This window comes from Malus sylvestris, chromosome 1 (assembly GCF_916048215.2).
Source record: "Malus sylvestris chromosome 1, drMalSylv7.2, whole genome shotgun sequence".
Classification (NCBI taxonomy): domain Eukaryota; kingdom Viridiplantae; phylum Streptophyta; class Magnoliopsida; order Rosales; family Rosaceae; genus Malus; species Malus sylvestris.
In genome coordinates, this window is record NC_062260.1 from 5,362,442 (window position 1) to 5,383,706 (window position 21,265).

Below are 21,265 nucleotides of genomic sequence, written 5' to 3' on the forward strand. Positions count from 1 at the left end.
ATGAATATGCGTAACTAATTCCTTTTGCTAGGGCAAAGCCGTGAGCCTTAGCATGAATATGTGATTTTTATTTAATTGCTTATGATTGATTGTATGCATACTTTGAACATCGGGATTAAAATTATCTAATTTTCTTAATGCCTGATCACCATTAGGAGAAAGTAATTTGATGCATTTTTGGTCGGAAGGTTCCCTGAAATTGACGCTGGCTTACTATGATTAATAATTGTAATTTCACTTAGGATGAACACTACATCTTAAGGGTTGCATGGTTTTTCAAAGGGTTTTCATAAAGCATAATGAGTCTTTCATGTTCAGATTTGATCCAAACGTCCAGACGGGTTGCATGTTAGGTATACGTTCTATGTTGGAGGTTCCAAGTAGAATATGAATTAGGAAAATCTAACCTTCAAAGTGGCATGTGTAGATCATACGTAATTGGTAAAAGTTCATAGGATTGTTAGGTGATAGTGGAACCCTAGTGCTTTCTTAATTTGATCTCTCCAAAACTGGTTCTTTTTCTTTCATCTTTAATATTGCAGATTAGTTTACTTATATTAATTAAATTCGTTTTTAATTTAAGCAAGTTATAAAATCAATCATCTCAAATTCTACTTTATAATAATTAATTGGAATTTGGTTTGTGTTCGAATTATTTAATAATCTCTGTGGAGAACGACCTTACGTGATCCGTTTATACTACAATAACCTTGTCATTCTTACAAGTATTACATGAGTTTTTAGCCCGTTTACGTGTGTAGTAAAATCCCTATCAATCGTCACTTGAGTGATTTGGGATTCACCGAGGAAAGTTCACTTGGCTGACGAATAGGCATGGAGGAATTAAGGAATGCCTGGACCGTGTTCTCTCAACTTTTGACTAGCAAACAACTTTTCCCATATCTTTGGTGCACCACCTCAATCCTAGTATGTCTAAGCACATCCCCATTCTCCTTAAAGTTGGGCGCAATCTCAAGCAATCTTGGGAAAACCGGTCTCTTCTGTTTTGAGGAGATGTGGACGAAACATGAGAGGTGGGAGGATGTTATAAGCCAGGCGTGGATGGTGTCCCGATGTTTCAGGTGTGTGAGAAGATCAAGCTTGTCAAATGGCACCCGAAGACATTATGAGAGAGAGAGCTCAGAATTGACTCGATTCGTGCTAAACTTGACTTCATCCTCAGCCAACCGCTCTCTGATGCTCTCATTGCCGAGAGAGCCAACCTTCTTTCCCAATTGGCGGCAGAGGTCTAGAACCACATGGCTCAAGCATGGGGATCAAAATTCTCGCTACTTACGTGGATCAATCACCTACTAATTGCGGACGATAGTCTCCTATTCGCCAAGGCTGATTCGGCTAATTGCTCTCAGATTGTTGAGATCCTAAACCGCTACGAAGCTACCTCGGAACAATCGTGTTTAACGTGCACAAAAGTGCTGTTTGTTTCAGCCGCAACACTAGGAGTAGGAGCTTCCATCAGGATGTCCTAAGCTGTCTATTGCGGGAGACTCGTGTGGATAGGCACGAAGAGTACTTGGGGCTACCCACTTTGGTTGGCCGAAATAAAACCGCGTGTTTCAATCATATCAAGGAAAGACTTTAGAAGCGGCTGCAAGGCTGGAAGGAGAAACTATCTCAAGGCACCACCATTTTTTACTGAATGCTATAAATGTCCAAGCGCACAGTTTTGAGAGACAGAAAGCCAAAAGAATTTCCTTTCCATTTACATCTCATATTTACAAAAATAATCCCCTCCAAGCTCTAAAGCTCTAACCTCTTCTACAAAATTCGTAACCAACCATCCCCCCGCAACGATCTTCTCCATACCCTAACCACTTTAATAACTGATATCGATCATGTACACACTGTATAACTATAAATCTGACTGCAGAAATTGGAAGTAACTTATCTTCTATATTTCTTTAATTTTTTCTTCCTTGTGAGCTCTATCATTTCACAACCATCTGTGGCTGATGCTTACCCAGGATCGATTGTTCGGTTGCTGACCTGCTCAAGGATCACTAGAAGGGGAAACAAGAACACAAACTAAAAGGGAATGACTACAAAGCAATGTTTTCAACCCGTCTTCTCACTGATCAGGACAACGTCCACAACTGTTGCATTGCAAAAAAAACATCTGTGGCAATTCAAAAGATGCCTGGTTATGCAACCATAACAAGACCTGTGCGAACAAGGTGAAAACTGGGCATCTGCTTCACGGGCGTAACAGATGCAGCACATGCCATCATCCCCATCCTTTTCACCCCTGCATATTGCATTTTCTTGTGATTGGCTCTGGCTGAGAAGGCTCAGAAAATTCTCTAGCTGGGCAATTTTTACAAGATACGCATCACCTCTACAGGTTCCATCCTGAAAAATAACAAACTACAGTATAAACAAGTCTGGAAAATACAAAAAGAATCCAGTGTGGAGCTTTAATCGTTTGTTTTGTTGGTTTTCCTAATATTTCGTTATGTGGAGTTCCAAGAATGTCAAGGACAGAGCTATACAATAATCCACCTAAATACACATCTACAAAGCCCAACTCAATCACTTTAAATGCTTCACATAACTCCTGAATACGTAGAAACGAGGTCATTGATATTTAATTAATTGTATACGTAAGACAGGAATGATGATAAAACCAGATTGACAATATAGTATGATATTTATCAGTAGCTCTCATATCATTCCGAAACAGCCAACATTACACTTGAACTCGCTTCGAAGGAGAAGTTTTAGTTTTAAAAAGAATTTGCTTTTGAGAGAGAGAGAGAGAGAGGAGCTAACCCAGTTGTAATCCACTAGGTACTGGAATCTGCAATGAAAACTGTCAAGGCAACCCATGCTTGCAAAGATGCTCACAACATCATTGTGCTCCCTGCATTCCATATGTTCGCTGGCATTTAACAAATTCAAGATAATGCCTACAAGGGGTGCCAATATCATCCCTCGGTTTATTTTTTCTATAGATTGGCCAAGTCGTCTCAGTGACCTGCAAAAAAACATCATAAATGTTAAGGTAAAGTAAACAGACCAGGTTCAGTTTATCATAACCCAGGTTATGAGAACCAACAATGAGAAGGCTAGATCAAGCTACAAAACTCTAAAATGAACAATGAAAATTCCAAAGAAGAAAACACTTTGGAAGATAGACAGGGACTTTCATATGCACTCCAGAGTTTTCTTGCATGCCTTAATGTGAGAGCATAGAGAAGTGTGAGAAGTCATTTTTGGAGTGCATATATCATCTCAGATGATAAATGGAAAGTAATAGTAGACTGCATTTGCAAGAATGTGAGCATAGAGAAGTGTGAGAAGTCATTTTTGGAGTGCATATATCATCTCAGATGATAAATGGAAAGTAATACTAGACTGCATTTGCAAGCACAGAATCTTACAAGTCAAAAAATTCAGCATCTTCTGCTGAAGTTATGTGGTTCAGAATAAAGACAACCAACTCCATCAACCTTCGAAGGTTTGTTTCAGCTCCAGACAGAAATGCTTGAGGTATCGCATGGGTACAGAACTCCAAAAGCTTTGTCAAATTGCATGAAAGATCAAATATGACACCGCATTTCTTTTGCTGGAACTCTAATACCTGCAAAAGATGTTTTCTTAAATTTAACAAAAAACAAAAAAAAAAACAAAAAAACAAAAAAAAAAGTCTGATGGGTAAATACGAAAGACTGGAACATAAAATAGCCAAGTCAAATTGGTTAAATATTAGGCCATTTATCTCTTTATCCAAAACCAAAATTAAAACAATATTCTATTTTCTGATTAAGAAAAATAACCAAAGTTCAGACAAGGTCCAAATTAAAAAAATAATATACATATAATTTTTTTTCCATATAGAAGAGGGTCTCAAACAAAAGTAATTTAAACTGCTTTAACAAATGCGCCCTCGTTATTTATTCTGCCCAAATGTTTGAAAAGATCTTAAATATTTGGTGAGGAGCATATTAGGCTCTGCTTTAAAAAAAATTTGGAAATTCTCTATACTTCAGAAATTCTCTATTTTATCTTCCAAACGCTACTATGGACTTGGAGGAAAAAAAAAACTCTCTTTATTTTGCCCAGTTCTTTCTTCACTTATAATGTCACAAACAAGATAGCACATCTCTCTTACATTACTCATTCTGCCCTATACCAAGGCTTTGAGTGGCCTCATGGGAATTGTGCCCATGGTTTTGAGTTAATCTCCTCTTCAGGAATTTTTCCAGTAAAGAGAACCCCATATCAAAGCTCCACCATAGAATTTGTGCAAGTTGAGGGTTTGGGATGCCCAAATACACGGCTAGGGTTTGTGAATAATGCATTGGATCTAGGCACAGATGAGCTCACATGCCAATCCAAGCTAGACAAAGACGGACTTGCTTCACTTAATTTGATCATGAACGATTAATTATTTTGTATTATCTCTCTTCATAACTGGGTACGATGGCAAGTGCCTTCGCCCATGAGCGGTAGGTCTCGGGTTCGAGACTTGGGAGCAGCCTCTCCATAAATGGGGGTAAGGTTAGCCGACATTCACCTCTCCCAGACCCTGCGTAAAGCGGGAGCCCTGGGTACGACCTTTTTTTTTATCTCTCTTCATAACTGGATTTTCACTATATTTTTTTTTTTTTTCAGTAACTAAAAGCATATAAAAAGTAGTCTATATTAATTCCTAACATCAAGCATGGCAACAGAAATTGTAGTGCATGATAATTTCTATTGCTAAGAATACTAAAACTAATGTTTTCATTTTCTATTGCTAAGGATACTAAAAATTAATGTTTTCCTCTAGTAGTCATTTTATGAAATTTTTTTGCATTTCATTCAGTAAAATACAAAACAAGCCCTGATACATGTAAAGTTTTTCCTTCGCTGTGAGTATGCCTATACCTATAGCACGTGAGTCTTTCTTCTCAAGAGGACCAAGGGGTTTAAGCTTAGAGATAACCAGAAAATAGAGATAAAACTAATCAAGTCAAACATATGAATATGACCTAAACCCTAAACCCTATCATCGTAGCAATAATATTTATCCATACCTGGTACTTCTTTTGCATTTCTCTAACAGAAACTGAGAATTCAGTCATTGTCCAGCTGAGAGTGTTAAATAGGCGATTGAGAAAAGCTGAGAACAATTCTTGATCGTTGATACATGTTTCACCTAACAATCTCTTTACGGATTAAAAGGCGAAAGAAGAATCAGAAGTTATTCGGTTGTAATACATTATACGACAAAAATCCTAAAACAATAATCAAGGATCATTCACCTGGAAGACAACGGATGAAGACGACGATTCTCCCTGCTTTGAAGAACCAAAGCCAGATCCCTTGCACAAACGCAGAAGAATGTTTGTCACTGGAATCCAGGATCTATTATCAAATGCTGACAGCAATGCCTTAGGCATTCTCTGGGTGGCTGCTTCATTACTCTCGAAGACAGACAGATATTCTTTGTACTGTACCAAGACTGAGATTGATTGGAGAAGCAGATCCCTAAGATCCGCACTTGATATCCGAGGATCGTTGAAGTGTGTGACCACAAAAGTGACCTGGGAAACAAGACACTCAAAAATCTAGAAGGAAAAAAAAAACAAAAAAAAAAAAAAAAAAAACTCATAATCTTCATCAAGTCCTGCCAGGCCATGTTTTTTGCCTGTCAATATTATTCAGGATCCAACTTTCAGAGGATCTACTATGTGTTAAGATAAAAGAATTATGAATAGCAAGACATGCGTTTACAAATTATATGAACCAAAACAATAATACGGAACATTAAATAAGACAAATTCATATAGTTTTCCTTCATGGGCATGCTTAAATATAGAACTTCAAAAGATAGATAATATTCACCAGGTAAATCAAAATATAAATTACCTCGATGCTCAATTATCACATCTAAAACTAAATAATTTATCGTTTTCAAATCCATCAGGCCTATAGTTTGTATTTTATTATGTAAATGTCTTGTCAAATTATACACAGCAGAGCATAAAATAGAAAGTTGGAAAAAACAAGACTAAAAGAATAAACGTACAAATGAAGCAAGGCCTTGCTTGATAAATATTGATGAAGGTACAAATGGAGGATCACTTTTGCGCAACACATGAAAGCAATCGACCTGCAAGGGAATAGAAGAGTAATGAACAATTCCAAATACAGGGCTTCAGAAGAACTGGCTCAAGAGGTCATTGCAATTAGAGGCTAGATCCAGTATTTCCCGAAACATTAACGAGCAGATGAACTTTTTCTATCTTTTTTACATTTGTCACATATCAAAAGTCAGAGGTTGAAATATTTGTAGAAAATTAAAAACTTTCCATCTCAGAATTTTCCCAAGCAGTTGTATAGCATCCTAATGTAATTCCAGAACTACTCTTAAGGGTGAGCACATACTGCATCCAGAGGCGGATTTACTAAGGGACCAGGGTGGTCTCGGGACCACCCAGAAGCTCGGATAAATGGCTGTGAGAACCTCCTAGGACCACCCAAGTCTGGGCAGTGGTAGAGAAGAGCAGCAGCCATAGCTGCTGCGCTGTGCAAAACTGAAGGAGGAAGAAGAAAGGGTTTTTTTTTTTTAATGACTTGACCAAAACGCGTCGTTTTGAGCCAAGTCATTAAAAAAAATTTAAAACCAACGTGAGAGCCTTCACGTGATAGCACTCACCATCTTTTATTAAAAAGTCAAACAATTTGAAATTTAATAAAAGCCCATGGCTTTTCATTAGTTTGCTTCCAATCAAATTCAACTTTATCAAATATAATATACCTAATTGCCTGCCGCTCCTATTCCTCACACCACCCAAGCTAGCGAAGGCCATCAACAACAATTTCAGAATTTCTGTAAGTTTTCTAGTTTAGTGTTAGTTCATCCATATTTATTGTTAACTTGTTAGGATTTTTAGTTTTAGTTTTTTATTTTATTTTTTAAGAACATTAATTAAAAACAAAAGGCTGAACAGTGAATACATATATGTAAGGGTCTTTGATAATGGTTTTTGGTAAGGGTTTTTGATAAAAAGCCAAAGCAATCACACACTAACAGGTTTTAAACTAAGTTCAGCCTTATTCATTGTTAATTTCTTAGGATTTTTTCATATCTATTTTAGTGTTAGTTCATACATATTTATTGTTCATTTGTTAGGATTTTCTAATATTACTTGAATTGTGTTACAATGTTTTTTTTTTTTTTGTCGAAGATTATGTTACAGTGTCAGTTCATACATATTTTTTGTTGAAGTTGTAGTTTGCCATTTATTTTTCAATGTTATTTTCGTTTTTTTTTTCTGGAACTTTTATATTAGGACCACCCTATGTTAAAATCCTGGATCCGCCACTGACTGCATCTACCTGATATCCATGAGAATTTCAATAACATGCAAATATCGCCATCAAAGAAACATTGAATGAAAAAAATTAGAAAACAAATTAAAAAAAATGGATTATCCTTTCAACATGCAATAAAACAAGTGTAAACACCAAAGTCTGCAAAAACAAGGGAAAGCACAAATATTCTCCTATTAGGAAGGAAAAAGACAAGCATTCGTACTCAAAAGCAAGATCATAAAAGTTTATGACAATGACTCATTGCATATCAAACATTGTTAGATTTAATATAAAAAGAGTTAACTTACAAGAGCTTCCAGATAATATTCAGGGATATAAAGGAACAGCAGATCGACTTTGGTAAGAACCAAAAGCAACTGGACAGTCCACATGCATGTTGCATACATTCCTCTTTGCTTCCATCGAGAAAATAGAGAAATACGGTACCTGCAAGGCATGAAAGAGTGACGAAAGGAAACAGATGTATGTAAATGTGTATAAATAACTAAAATATGTACAATCTTTTCAGGTACATACTAAAGTATGTAAAATTAAATGACCTGCTAAGCTGTTCTTTTATCAGAGATCATTCTCAACACTCCACTAAGCAGTACAACTAAGACTAAGGTTAAACTTAACTAACAAATCATGCAGTGTATATTTAAAAAGAAAAAGGAGGGGGCAAAATTCAGTTAAATATTCTGAACGCTTGCAGGCAAGAAAATTGATGTAAACAGTACATAAACAAATTATGGAAACAAGCTAATCTTCAAGGTCATCTTACCAAGCACATTGTCTGACACAATCAATAACTTCTTCTCTATAACCATTACGAGCTTCTTTCAAACGCTTTAATTGCTCACTGCAAGCTTTTTCTCTTATTTGTTTATCAGCTTCTTCCATGAGGGATATTGACTGTGACTGGTGAGACATGTAGTATGATGCCTGCAACCAGTATTTTTAATAATTCAGAAATCTCGCAACAATCGGGATAGAAGCACACACAAATGCTCAATGCAAGCTCTTTCCCTTATTAGTTTATCAACTTCTTCCATGAGCTATTTAAGATTAAATGATAAGAAGACAACGATCTCACCTAGAAGGTTTTGTTCATTTCACATGGAAGACAAGACAAATATACAAATAAATAAAAGCACACAACAACATAGCAGAATAAAAGAATGAGAAATAGAAGATCACGATTAAATCAAAAGGATAAAACCAAACAACAGTTGAGCATTCGAATAAAAAAAATCAGAATTCCAATGTATTCTGCGTTTTAGCCTTGACAAATTTCTATCATTTTAAGAATGTTAACCTTAAAGCCAACCATATTAGACCATGACTACAACAATATTGGTATTGAACACAATAGGTTAAGGATAACAAAAACATTTATCAGTAAAACTCTGTATTCTGCAAGGATAAGAACAATCATGCCCCAATATCTCCTTACCTGCTTAAAATTTGGTGCAAGGCCTATATGATATAACAACAGCAAAACATCTAGAAGTTCTTCTTCACTGAGTGTAGCTGAAGACATATTACTTTCCCTTGGTACAAACCTCATATGCTGCACTGAGCGATAACTAAACTCAGATTCAGATTGATAACTAGAGCTCGGTTTATCTTCTATTTCATCATTCAAACTTCCAGTACTGCATTCTGTAGCAACATGGGCAGATCTCTCTGGAATGGAACTGCAATGGACACGAGAACCTTTGGCTGTGTATCGAATTGGATACTTTGAGATTTTTGTAAAATCATCATTGTAGCATGAGCAACAACACGGCTTTTTTATACTTGAATGAGTCACTCTGGTTTCTTCATCATCCATACAGCCTTCCTCCCACCGAATTAGTTCTGTTTCTTCATCATATACCCGGTTTGATTTTGAAAGATGACTAAATGACCCTCCAAGCCGAGAACTGTCATTTCGATGAGGATCATTTCTAAGAAATAGACCTACAGGAAAGCTTCGGTGACCACCCCTATGAAGAAAACCAACATCAGGGCCATTTTCACTGCTTTTCAACTGGCCGCAAATATCTCCCATGCCAAACCCTTCAGATAAGAAATGAAGTATAACAGTGTACAAAGAAACAAGAACAGAATTGCTTGAAACTCCAGGAGGTGGAAGATTGCGGTCAGCTCCTCTATTCTTTAGTAGAAGGTTCTGTAAAACAGTTCTGAACACTGAACCAGGAAACTGGGGAGGTGTCACAGGTGGTATAAACTGTATGACCAAGTGACAGAGATCCCTATGCTTCTCCTCAATCTGCAAATATAAGATGTATTGTCAGCTAAAAATTTCGTGAGGGACTGCACGATGTGAATGTTCCTCATAATCAGCTCTAAATAATTACGACCAAGGGAAACCCCAATAAAACAAGCTGCTCATGTCAAACATATAATGCATATTGCATCAAATATAAAGCAGTTCTCCCCAAACTCAGTTTACAGCATATACCCAGAAAAGGAAATTCATTATTAAGGTCAAACAACAACAACAACAACAACAAAGCCTTTTCCCACTAAGTGGGGTCGGCTATATGAATCCTAGAACGCCATTGCGCTCGGTTTTGTGTCATGTCCTCCGTTAGATCCAAGTACTCTAAGTCTTTTCTTAGGGTCTCTTCCAAAGTTTTCCTAGGTCTTCCTCTACCCCTTCGGCCCTGAACCTCTATCCCGTAGTCACATCTTCGAACCGGAGCGTCAGGAGGCCTTATTTGCACATGTCCAAACCCATTTTGTGTACGTGTTGATGCTTCACCGCCCAACATTTTGTGCCATACAGCATCGCCGACCTTATTGCCGTCCTATAAAATTTTCCCTTGAGCTTCAGTGGCCTACGACGATCACACAACACGCCGGATGCACTCTTCCACTTCATCCATCCAGCTTGTATTCTATGGTTAAGATCTCCATCTAATTCTCCATTCTTTTGCAAGATAGATCCTAGGTAGCGAAAACGGTCGCTCTTTGGTATTTCCTGATCTCCGATCCTCACCCCTAACTCATTTTGGCCTCCATTTGCACTGAACTTGCACTCCATATATTCTGTCTTTGATCGGCTTAAGCAAAGACCTTTAGATTCCAACACTTCTCTGCAAAGGTTAAGCTTCGCATTTACCCCTCCTGAGTTTCATCTATCAACACTATATCGTTTGCGAAAAGCATACACCAAGGAATATCATCTTGAATATGTCATGTTAACTCATCCATTACCAACGCAAAAAGGTAAGGACTTAAGGATTGTTGATGCACAAAATCAGTGAGGACTTTGGTACAATAGAAGGTATTAAGTTTGTGATCTGCGCTAGATTGCTCTGTTCATTCATTATTAAGGTCAAAGCTAAATTTTTTAACAGAAAAAATTTGTCAAAGAAATGACCATGGATCTTTTTTCCCAAAGAAATAAGCATGGATTTATAATTTTGTATTGATACAGGAATATGAAACTAGATTTTTCCTACAACATAAACACAAATGGCCTTATCTATATTTTTAACAACTCGATTTGTTCCCAAAAATGGCCTAGTTAGAAAAAAATATGCCTTTACTTTCAATTCAAAAAAAGCAAGAAACATGTCGTGCACAATGAATTTCGAAAAATTCAAATGTATTATAAAAAAGTTTCATGGCATGTAGAAACCTACTTATAGTTTCAAAATCATAAGTGTATGCTTCCTGGTATAAATATTAAAGAGCATTTATGAGTGCTGCCAACATATATGGTTTTACTGCACACCGAAGCTCAACTTATATGCCTGACTTGATCTAAATGGAATCATCCACGGAGAAAATTGTGAAATTCATAGTACTTCCTATTCAAACACTCTTACAAATGTTTCCATATACTTCCACTCTCGTTTATTATGATTAATATTTTCTAATAGATCCTAGGTAGCGAAAACGGTCACTTTTTGTGATCTTCGCTAGATTGCTCCGGTCATTATATACTTATCCACACTAATGACCAGAGCAATCTAGCGAAGATCACAAAAAGTGACCGTTTTCGCTACCTAGGATCTATCTTGCAAGAGAACGGAGAATTAGATGGAGATCTCAACCATAGAATACAAGCTGGATGGATGAAGTGTAAGAGTGCATCCGGCGTGTTGTGTGACCGTCGTAGGCCACTGAAGCTCAAGGGAAAATTTTATAGGACGGCAATAAGGCCAGCGATGTTATATGGCACAGAATGTTGGGCGGTAAAGCATCAACACGTACACAAAATGGGTGTAGCGGAGATGAGGATGCTTCGTGGGATGTGTGGGCACACGAGAAAGGATAAGATTGGGAATGAGGATATCCGAGGTAAAGTAGGAGTAGCCAAAATTGAAGGAAATATGAGAGAAAATCGGTTTCGGTGGTTTGGACATGTGCAAAGAAGGCCTACTGACGCTCCGGTTCGAAAATGTGACTATGGGACAGAGGTTCAGGGCCGAAGGGGTAAAGGAAGACCTAGGAAAACTTTGGAAGAGACCCTAAGAAAAGACTTGAGTACTTGGATCTAACGGAGGACATGACACAAAACCGAGCGCAATGGCGTTATAGGATTCATATAGCCGACCCCACTTAGTGGGAAAAGGCTTTGTTGTTGTTGTTGTTTATTCATCACTGTGCCCCAAATTCACATTCTCAATATAACACGGACAATACAAACAAGATAAATTCAGCAATGGCATGAAAGAAAATCAAGCTCTTTAGCTCAATATGTTATTACCTTACTGACTGCTTCAGATAAAGCTCTAGTTGTCAACAACATGCTACTTTCATATGACACATCCTCACTTGAACCAGGCCACGAAACAGATGGTATCATGGATTCAAGGTCATGCTTATTTGGATTCTTCCGTGACAGAAACCCTTCAAAAAGGAATTCAAAATCAGGTGATTTCCACCAAAGCACCATAAGCTCTTGTCGTCGCAGGATGTGGATTGCCACCGCAAGGTATGGGTATGACCCTGAACATGGGCAATCTTCCAGAACCAGCAGAGCTGTTTTGCAACCACAAGCCAAGGCATTTATGAAATGTTCAAACAACAAATGTGATCCTTCAAATTCTAGAAAGACATCAAGAACTCTATCTAAACTTGAATAATCATGTGGAATCTGCAACCCGAACACTTCCATCATGAATGACAGAAATGGACCCCAGGCAATGTACCCTGTGCTCCACACATCTGCCTCAAGTACTGAGAAAATTTCCTCACATACGCCACGAGAAACAGGATAAAAAAGTTCTTCATGTGTAACAAACCTCTTCAGTCTCCTCAACTTCTGAACAGAAGAGTGCTTTGCCTGTTCCACAGAGTGCAGACCCAACAGCCTTGACAAGCAATGCAGCAACCGAGTAGCAAACGGAACTAAGGATGGAAGTGCCTGAAGGGGGAGGTAGCTTTCAATGGGGAACCTAAAGGGTCGAGCACCAAAATTTAATTCACATCTTTCGCCTTGAGAAAGAGAAACTGCAGGATAATATCCAGATCCTGGTCCCATCTTACGAATGCCATGAAATGCGGGCCCAAGTGAGACACCATTTCTGTAGAATAATATTTCATTACAATCCAAATCTATGCAGCAACCAATGGCATCACCAACAACCCATGACTGACCATATGGCTCAGCTTCCTTGTTCCATTTTCTAACCCTCCTCCCATCAAATGCATACGAATCGTCCGCATCACCTACACCCTTATGGTCAGTGAAAGGGCAAGAAACAGTTGCCCACCCAAGCTGCTGAATTCCTGAAGTTTCTAGAATAATTTCATACATCCATTTACCTTTCCACACAAAAGCATTAGCCCTGGCACTGCTGAACATTGCCAAGCTCTCGATAAGCGAAGGTGGTTTAATCACTCTAATATCACCACGAATACTGGATTCATCAAGACCAATGATGTGGGGTGTACAACCATCTCCAGAAATACAAACTCCATCTCTGTTTCTAAACACACTTGAATTTGCATGCAGTTTAGGGAATTCATTCCGTATAATACAACGAACTAGATTGCAATCAACTGGACTGGCCAACAAACTAACATATTTGTTAGGAAGACCAAGAACATATTCTAAGCTACGCTCCACTGATCGGTGTCCAAAATCATCACAATTTGAAACAAGATGGGTTTTCAACGAATTCTCTTTACTGCCTTCGCCATTCAATAACACGGCTAGACCAGAAGAAAGCCCACCAAGTCGTAGGCCGTCTTCTGCCATTCCGAATATATGCCCAAATCTAACCCAAATCACAGGACAAATTATCGTTCAAACTCGAATGTTCCTCACAGAAATCCAGTTATCTCCAAAACAAAACTCAGACGCCCTTCATATCACAATCACGACCTGAAAGTTCATGATGTCAACACATACAACTAAGTTTCAGAAACAATCCACAGAGCGTTGTTTTTGTTTGGTGGGCACAATGAAAAGACATAAATAATTTCAGCACAATTGGTGGGCAAAGTTAACCAACATTTTTACATTACCCTGTCCCTTCCCATCCCTTAATTTTCCCGGAAGCCAAACAGGGATCAAGGTAAGATAAATTGAAGCAAAATTCGAAATTAATCATAGAATTACAGAAAAAAACACACCAACGTCAAAAAATTCAGCGCTCAAACAATAAAATTGTACATAAATTTGAGAAATGATGAAGATGAACTCACAGGTCCTGCCCAGGCGTTGTCGTTTCAACAGTAAAAAGCGGCTAGGGTTTTATAGCAGCAACTTCCAGAGAGGAGAGGAGGGAGGAAGGGAAGAGGACAAAAATAGAATTCTGAAAATTTTCGCCAAAAGGTCTGACGGAAGCGAGAGACAGGACAGACAAACAAAAATGGAAAAGGAGAAGCAGCTGCTGCTTCAACCCCACGCACGCTGACCAGTGACCACCAAGCCCTAGGGATGGTATTGACCGACACGTGTCCAGCACCTGCTGGAGGAACCGGCTGCTGACATGGCGGGTCCCTCTAAACTGCGCGGCGTTCTCTTTGTTTTGCAAGAGAGGGTTGCAGCGGTAACTTGATCCATGACAATGACGTGGACTTTTTTTCTTTTTTAATCTTTTTTTATATTTAATCTTCTTCCTTTTTCTGTCAAATGATAAATTTTGCTAAATTATATATTAGATTAGCTATTTATGAGGTTTAAAATCACGCCGTCATACAAGAGTTCAATACTTTTTCATCATTGTGGTAAAGGCACATGCTTTTTATATTTAATCATTAGATGATGAATGTTGTAAGGGATCTAGATCATCTAGGGATCCTCACATCTTATATGTCATCGTACATTATGTGGTCAATAAGCATTTTGAATTTTTTATTTAAAATTAAACACCAATAATACTTAACAAAAATTAACCGTACAATATACAATAAACAGATTGGATGTAGGTATTGTAACTAGGCTTAAATTTCATGGCCTGACTACAGTATTTATATTTATTTAGTAAATTTATCTGGTAACGGTCACATGGCTATGCCCAAAAATGATACTTTCTTTTTAGGGTAAAGTACAAAAAATTACGTCAACTATTGGTGTCACGACACTTTCATACCTCATCTTTTAAAATTGACAATGTCATACCTCATCTTACGAATTTGTGCCAATGTGAGACCTCCGTCAGTTTTTCTGTTAATTTCTCTGTTAAATGCTAACGTGGCCCGACACGTGTCTCACTCACTAATCCAATTGGATTAAAAAATAATTAAATATATTTTTAATAATTAAATATTCAAAAATTAAAATATATATATATTAAATCTCTATCACTCTCTCCTCTCTCTCTCCCCCCTTTCTCGCATCTCTCTTCTCTGCAATCCAAAACCCCTTCCTACCCGTCCTCCACCACCCTCTCTATCTTCTCTCCCCCCCCCCCCTTTCTCAGCTCTCTCTCTTCTCTACATCCCAGAAGACCTAGACCCCTAGGAACAAAACCCACCTTCCCATTGCAGCAATTGTTGCCGCAATTCGAAAACCCCAAAACGAAGAACCCAATATTGCTCGACTACTCCGCCTTCCTCACTCCGCCACCCTCGATTTGAAGATCGCAATGACGCCATTCCACGGCATCATCTTCCTCGACTACTCCGCCTCCCTCACTCTGCCACCCTCGATCTGCACCTAGACGCCCAAAACGACAGCTTCGACCTGAACTCGGACTAGGAACCGGTCTGATTTGCGACGAAGTCCGAGTCTGTAGGGTAGTGGGGGGGACACGGGTCAATGGGCAAGAGTTTGGGGGGACGAGTCAATGGGCAAGAGTTTAGCGGATGAAAAAACCCATGTGGGTTTGGGTGGGTTTAGGCAATTCTGAGCACGGCGAGAGAGAGAAGTGGGGAGGAAAGAGACTACGGTGGAGATGAGAGAGAAAGGGGAGAGAGAGGGTGGTGGAGGACGAGTGGGAAGGGGTTTCGGGTCTTCTGGGATGCAGAGAAGAGAGAGAGGTAAGAAAGGGGGGAGAGAAAGAGAGAGAGAGAGATTTAATATATTTTTTTTTTAATTTTTGAATATTTAATTATTAAAAATATATTTAATTATTTTTTAATCAAGTTGGATTAGTGAGTGGGATACGTGTCGAGCCATGTCAGCATTTAACAGAGAAATTAACAGAAAAACTGACGGAGGTTTGACATTGGCACAAATTCGTAAGATGAGGTATGAGATTGTCAATTTTAAAAGATGAGGTATGAAAGTGTCATGACACCAAGGTAGTTTTTTGTACTTTACCCTTCTTTTTAATTGCAAATGACTAATGTAAATCCTAGGTTATATTTGATTCTAGCTATTCTTCCCTATTAGGACTTGTATTCCTTGAAGGAGAATGATTTCTTCTCTCCCTTATTACTATAAATAAAGGCATTGCATAAGGGAATACCACATCCTCTACACAACCCTACAAACATATCTCTCTATATTTTCTTTGTGCCGCCGGCCCTTCTCCTTGTGAGTTAAATATAGGTCACAATACGTTATCAACACACTCCTAACATTGAGCATACGAATCAGACGTGGAAGTTTTCTGTCTCAAATCAGTTCACCAACATCATCACACAATCAGTTTCTTTCAAAATAACAGTTTTTATCTCGATATTTTTGCAACCCTGGTAGCATAAACATTCACCATAATGCATGACCCAACTTTACGTTTTTCAAATTTTAGATTGTACATAAATTGTGTATGCATTATATCCATAATTATTGAATTATGTGAATTGATATTGTCATGAATTGCATCATATATCTGTCCATGCATTAATTATATGTTGAATATGCTTGAAATTGAATTAATTTATAATATGAAAAAAAATTATTAAAATTAGGGTTTATTGAAACCCATCCGGTCACCATCCCACACTGAGTGCCGCTAACTTCCAAGCCACGTCGAGTCGAGCCACCAGCACCAGGTGTAACATCCCACATCACCTAGGGGAGTGGATCCTATAAGCCTTATATGTATATTCTCATCTCTACCTAGCACAAGGTCTTTTGGGAGCTCACTGGCTTTAGGTTCCATAGAAACTCCGAAGTTAAGCGAGTTCGCGCGAGAGCAATCCCATGATGGGTGACCCTCGTGTGAGTTCCCAGAAACAAAACAGTAAGGGCATGGTCGGGGCCTAAAGCAGACAATATTGTGCTACGGTGGAGTTGAGCCCAAGATGTGGTGGGGGCATGGGCCGGGATGTGTCAATTTGGTATCAGAGCTAATCCCTGGCTAGAAGTGTGCCGACGAGAACGTCGGGCCCTTAAAGGGGTGGATTGTAACATCCCACATCGCCCAGGGGAGTCGATCCTGTAAGCCTTATATGTATATTCCCATCTCTACCTAGCACGAGGCCTTTTGAGAGCTTACTAGCTTCGGGTTCCATCGGAACTCCGAAGTTAAGCGAGTTCGTGCGAGAGCAATCGCATGATGGGTGACCTACTGGGAAGTTCTCGTGTGAGTTCCTAGAAACAAAACCGTGAGGGCGTGGTCGGGACCCAAAGCAGACAATATCGTGCTACGGTGGAGTCGAGCCCAGGATGTGGTGCGGGCCTGGGCCGGGATGTGACACCAAGCATGCAGCCTTTGTGGCTATGCCAAGCTACGAGACCACCAGAGCCATGGGCTCCAGGTTCAAACCCAAAAACCCTGACTCCTTCCACTGCGTCCATATCGTTGTAGGTTAGCCTATAACCAATACTCACCCGCAGGTCAACGTTTTGACGACCTGCAACTCGTCCCCGGCAACGCTTAATTGAGATTCTATTGAATCTTGTCAGATTTTTCAAATTTTCGATTTGAATTTCTAAGGTTTTAGTTGAAACGTTGAAATTTCTCTATCTCCGTACATATTCGTTATCCCCGTTAACTTACAAACTCGCCCCGAGAATTTTTAATCCCAAACCACGGTGTGGATGCAAATTTTAGTCGTCTTCAGTCTTGACGAAAATGCACCTGCAAAACAATTAACATCTTTGATCAAAGACCTAAACCTCATGCGCTCACGAGGTGGGGGGGTTAGGTCAACGAATCTCCAATGCCTAAGTTATTTCTCTGAGAGAGTAAAGTGTTTTGAGGCTTTTTAAGGTTGTCAAAAGCTCTTAGAAATTTGTAAACATGGAGTATTTATAGGGCTAAGGCCGGCCATATAGGGTTTAATGGAGAAAATATTCTCTAAATATTCCCAAGATATCTAATAGGAGATAATATCTTGAGATAATCGGGTAATAATCCTTAATTGGTTTAAATTAGGATTACTTACTTGATTGGAGTCAATCTTCAATCAGGAAAGTATTAAAGATAGGATTTGGGTAATTAATCCTTATCTTTAATTCCTTGCCATGGGCAAGTGAGCTGTAGGCAGTTGTGTTCAGCTACTGAGTCCTTGAGGGATGTGAGCTGCGCGTGGGAGAATCTGAGAAGCCTGCCTATTTATTAAGGGCAATCTTGTCCTTCTTGAATAAAAGTTTACGTGTCGCCACTAGAATTTTTGGGATTATTTTTGGCTCCACACACGGCTGCCTATAGAGGCGGCGCTGGCCTTCGTCCCTAGTGACCACACCCAGCAAAGTTGGGTTGTTTTTTGTTCAAACTTGAGCCAAATCGGGCCCTGGTTTTCTCTGCCTAAAATTATTTTTTCCTTTTTGGGATCACTTGCAGCGCCCTAAACCATTAGGTCAACCCAATTCGACACCAGCCTGTAAGGCTATGGTGTCCCCGTGCATAGAATCGCAGTAGATCCCAGCCAGTAGCTGGTGAGTCGGTGCACCTGCATCGTGACACACCTGATCACAGCTCCGCATAACTATGGTACTCCTATGTACCGCGACACACATAATTGCGTCCGCCCAGGTATATATGTCCGCAACTCACCAAATCATAGCTCCTTTTTAGGTCTCTGTTTTTTGGCCTGATCAACCCAAGCCCAATCTAGCCCAATTTTTTGGGCCTAGGCCACGACACTAATTTGCTCAACCCACCCGTGGGTTTTGGTCCCTGTTTTTGGGCCCCGAGCTTAATTGTTTTTTTTTATAGACAATTTGGGTTTTATAATTTTTCACCCACACTTTAATTTTGGCCCGAAGTCCAAATAATTAATTCAATTATTATCAAGACTTGAAAATCTATTTGCATATTTTCTTGTTGCATATATATATATATATATATATATATATATATATATATATATATATATATATATTTGTGTTTGTCTACAGGAACATATGAACCCGAAGTTCATAATTATTTTGAAACCTATAGTGTCTAGAAACATGACTTGTTTGAAAACCTGAAATTTTCCTTAAAAACATCACCCATGAAACCCCAAAGTTTTTTTCATAAAAATTTAAACCAATGCATGTCTATTAGAACCTGAATATTCTACTCTTATGTGAATGGATTGATTTTTTCTTCATTACACTAACCACATCTTGTCCATTTCTTTTGTGATAGGAACATGTCGAATTTGAACAAACTCGACTTCACCGCTTTAAAGATCTCTGGAAGAAACTACCTCAAGTGGGTCTAAGATTTGAAGCTCCACCTCACAGTAAAGAAATTGTGTTGCACCATTGAAGATGAGGCGGATAACTCGGTTAGCGGAGCTGAGAAAGCCATTGCCATGATCTTCATCTGAAGACACATTCATGATGCACTGCAAACCGAGTACCTTACTAAGGAAGATCCACGAGCACTTTGGGTCGCTTTGGCTGATCGCTTTAATCACCAAAAGGACGTCTTCTTGCTTGAAGCAAGACATGACTGGCAGCATTTGCGCTTCCAAGACTTTAAGTCTATGAATGAATATAATTCTGAAGTTTGTCGAATCCAATCACTTCTCAAGTTCTGTAACGGGACCTTGACCGAAGATGATCTTCTGGAGAATACCTATTTGACCTTTTCTACTACTAATATTGTCTTGCAACAATAATACAGGGCTAAGAAGTTTACTAAGTTTTCGAATTTGATCTCTGTTTTACTTCTCGCTGAAAATCAGAATCAGTTGTTGATGAAAAATCATCAAGCTAGACCTACTGGGCAATTGTTGTGCCTGAAGCATACTATACCATGAACCAACATCTAAAATGCCAACATAGGCATGGTAGGACGGCCAGAAGTCAGAGTTTTAGAGGGAGTGACAACCGGAGTGCTCAGTTTTCGACTCAGCAGCAAGCTGGAACATCTTATGGTAATAGTAATCATGGGAAAAGAGCAGGACGTGGTTCCAGAAGTCGTGGCTGTCGAAACAATAATGTTGGGTATTAGGTTCATGGACGTATGAACGCCAAGACTCAGCAGGAGGCTGATCAGGATCCTCGAGTTATCACCAGTACGTTACCTGTCTGTAATACTTGGTCTAAAGTTTTAATTAATCCGGGTGCTACACAGTCTTTTGCTTCTTCATCTTTTGCTTGGGTTATACCTTCTCAACCTTAGCCACTAGGTTTTGATATGCTGATTCAAATGCCAAGTGGTGAATTGTTTTGTGCTCAATGGCAATATCAGAATTGTCCAATTATTGTTGAAGGGGAAAACTTAGAGATTGATTTAATTCATTTCAAATTGGCGAAGTTTGATGTCATTATGGGAATGGATTGGCTATCTAAGCACCGAGCGAATGTCGCATGTTGGGAGAAAATTGTGACGTTCAATCGGCCAGAACTTCCAGCAACTACATTTATGGGTGAGCGACGTGTCCTCCCCAATAGTATTATTTTTGCCATTCAAGCAACTAGGTTGTTGAATAAGGGTTGTGTGGGGTTTTTAGCCCACGTAGTTGTGAAGAATGAACCTTCTTTACGTCCAGAAGAAGTGCCAGTTGTAAGGAACTTCATCGATGTGTTTCCTGATGATTTACCAGGGTTGCCACCTGCGAGGTAAATTGAGTTCACTATCGATTTACTCCTAGGTACAAATCATATTTCCTTGGCACCTTATCGAATGGCATCAGCAGAGTTGAGAGAATTGAAGATCCAACTCCAGGAATTGGTAGACAAAGGTTATATCCAGCTGAGTACATCCTCGTGGGGAGCTCCTATTCTTTTTGTTAGAAAAAAGGATGGATCAATGAAACTCTGTATCGATTATAGGCAACTGAATCAGGTGACGGTGAAAAATCGTTACCCTCTGCCTCGGATCGATGATTTGTTTGATCAATTGAAAGGTGCTCAAATATTTTCAAAAATTGATCTTCGATTGGGTTACCATCAATTGAGGATTCGCGAGGATGATGTCCTAAAAACTGCTTTCCGTACGAGGTATGGGCATTATGAATTTCGTGTCATGCCTTTCGGATTGACAAATGCACCTGCATCATTCATGGATTTGATGAACATAGTCTTTAGACCGTATCTGGATTGGTTTGTGATTGTGTTCATTGATGACATTCTAATTTATTCTAGAAGTGTGAATGAGCATAAAAAGCATTTGAGACTAGTGTTGGAACGACTGAG

The 21,265-nt window shown here is 39.0% G+C and overlaps 2 protein-coding genes across 3 annotated transcripts; one reads left to right on the plus strand and one right to left on the minus strand.

Annotated features, from left to right (window-relative positions):
• Positions 1-1,631: 1,631 nt before the first annotated feature.
• Positions 1,632-14,173, minus strand: LOC126620854 (E3 ubiquitin-protein ligase RKP-like). Of its 2 annotated transcripts, none has more exons than XM_050289183.1 (11): positions 13,999-14,173; positions 12,053-13,675; positions 8,780-9,601; positions 8,108-8,268; positions 7,632-7,770; positions 6,035-6,118; positions 5,268-5,549; positions 5,040-5,171; positions 3,402-3,601; positions 2,791-2,995; positions 1,632-2,370 (listed from the first exon to the last, which is right to left on the minus strand). In XM_050289183.1, the coding sequence occupies exons 2-11, from the start codon at positions 13,547-13,549 to the stop codon at positions 2,077-2,079; spliced, it is 3,816 nt and encodes a 1,271-aa protein (XP_050145140.1). In that variant the 5' UTR covers positions 13,550-13,675; positions 13,999-14,173; the 3' UTR covers positions 1,632-2,076. The 2 variants fall into 2 exon arrangements, with proteins under 2 accessions (XP_050145140.1, XP_050145137.1); XM_050289180.1 differs by having other exon boundaries at positions 5,268-5,573.
• A 5,738-nt stretch (positions 14,174-19,911) lies between these two features.
• Positions 19,912-20,693, plus strand: LOC126629772 (uncharacterized). The gene is made up of 2 exons (XM_050299892.1): positions 19,912-20,088; positions 20,319-20,693. Exons 1-2 carry the CDS (start codon positions 19,912-19,914, stop codon positions 20,691-20,693), a joined length of 552 nt encoding a protein of 183 aa, XP_050155849.1.
• Positions 20,694-21,265: the final 572 nt, after the last annotated feature.

What these genes read in the sequence shown, in the direction of transcription:
- LOC126620854 (XM_050289180.1), bottom strand. Translation starts at nt 13,549, where the DNA reads ATGGCAGAAGACGGCCTACGACTTGGTGGGCTTTCTTCTGGTCTAGCC. An exon ending in CTTCATCCGTTGTCTTCCAG is followed by an intron (nt 5,172 to 5,267) that starts GTGAATGATCCT and finishes TAATCCGTAAAG; the next exon opens with AGATTGTTAGGTGAAACATG. An exon ending in GATGCTGAATTTTTTGACTT is followed by an intron (nt 2,996 to 3,401) that starts GTAAGATTCTGT and finishes GTTTTTTTGCAG; the next exon opens with GTCACTGAGACGACTTGGCC.
- LOC126629772 (XM_050299892.1), top strand. Translation starts at nt 19,912, where the DNA reads ATGGTAGGACGGCCAGAAGTCAGAGTTTTAGAGGGAGTGACAACCGGA. An exon ending in TGGGTATTAGGTTCATGGAC is followed by an intron (nt 20,089 to 20,318) that starts GTATGAACGCCA and finishes TGGCAATATCAG; the next exon opens with AATTGTCCAATTATTGTTGA.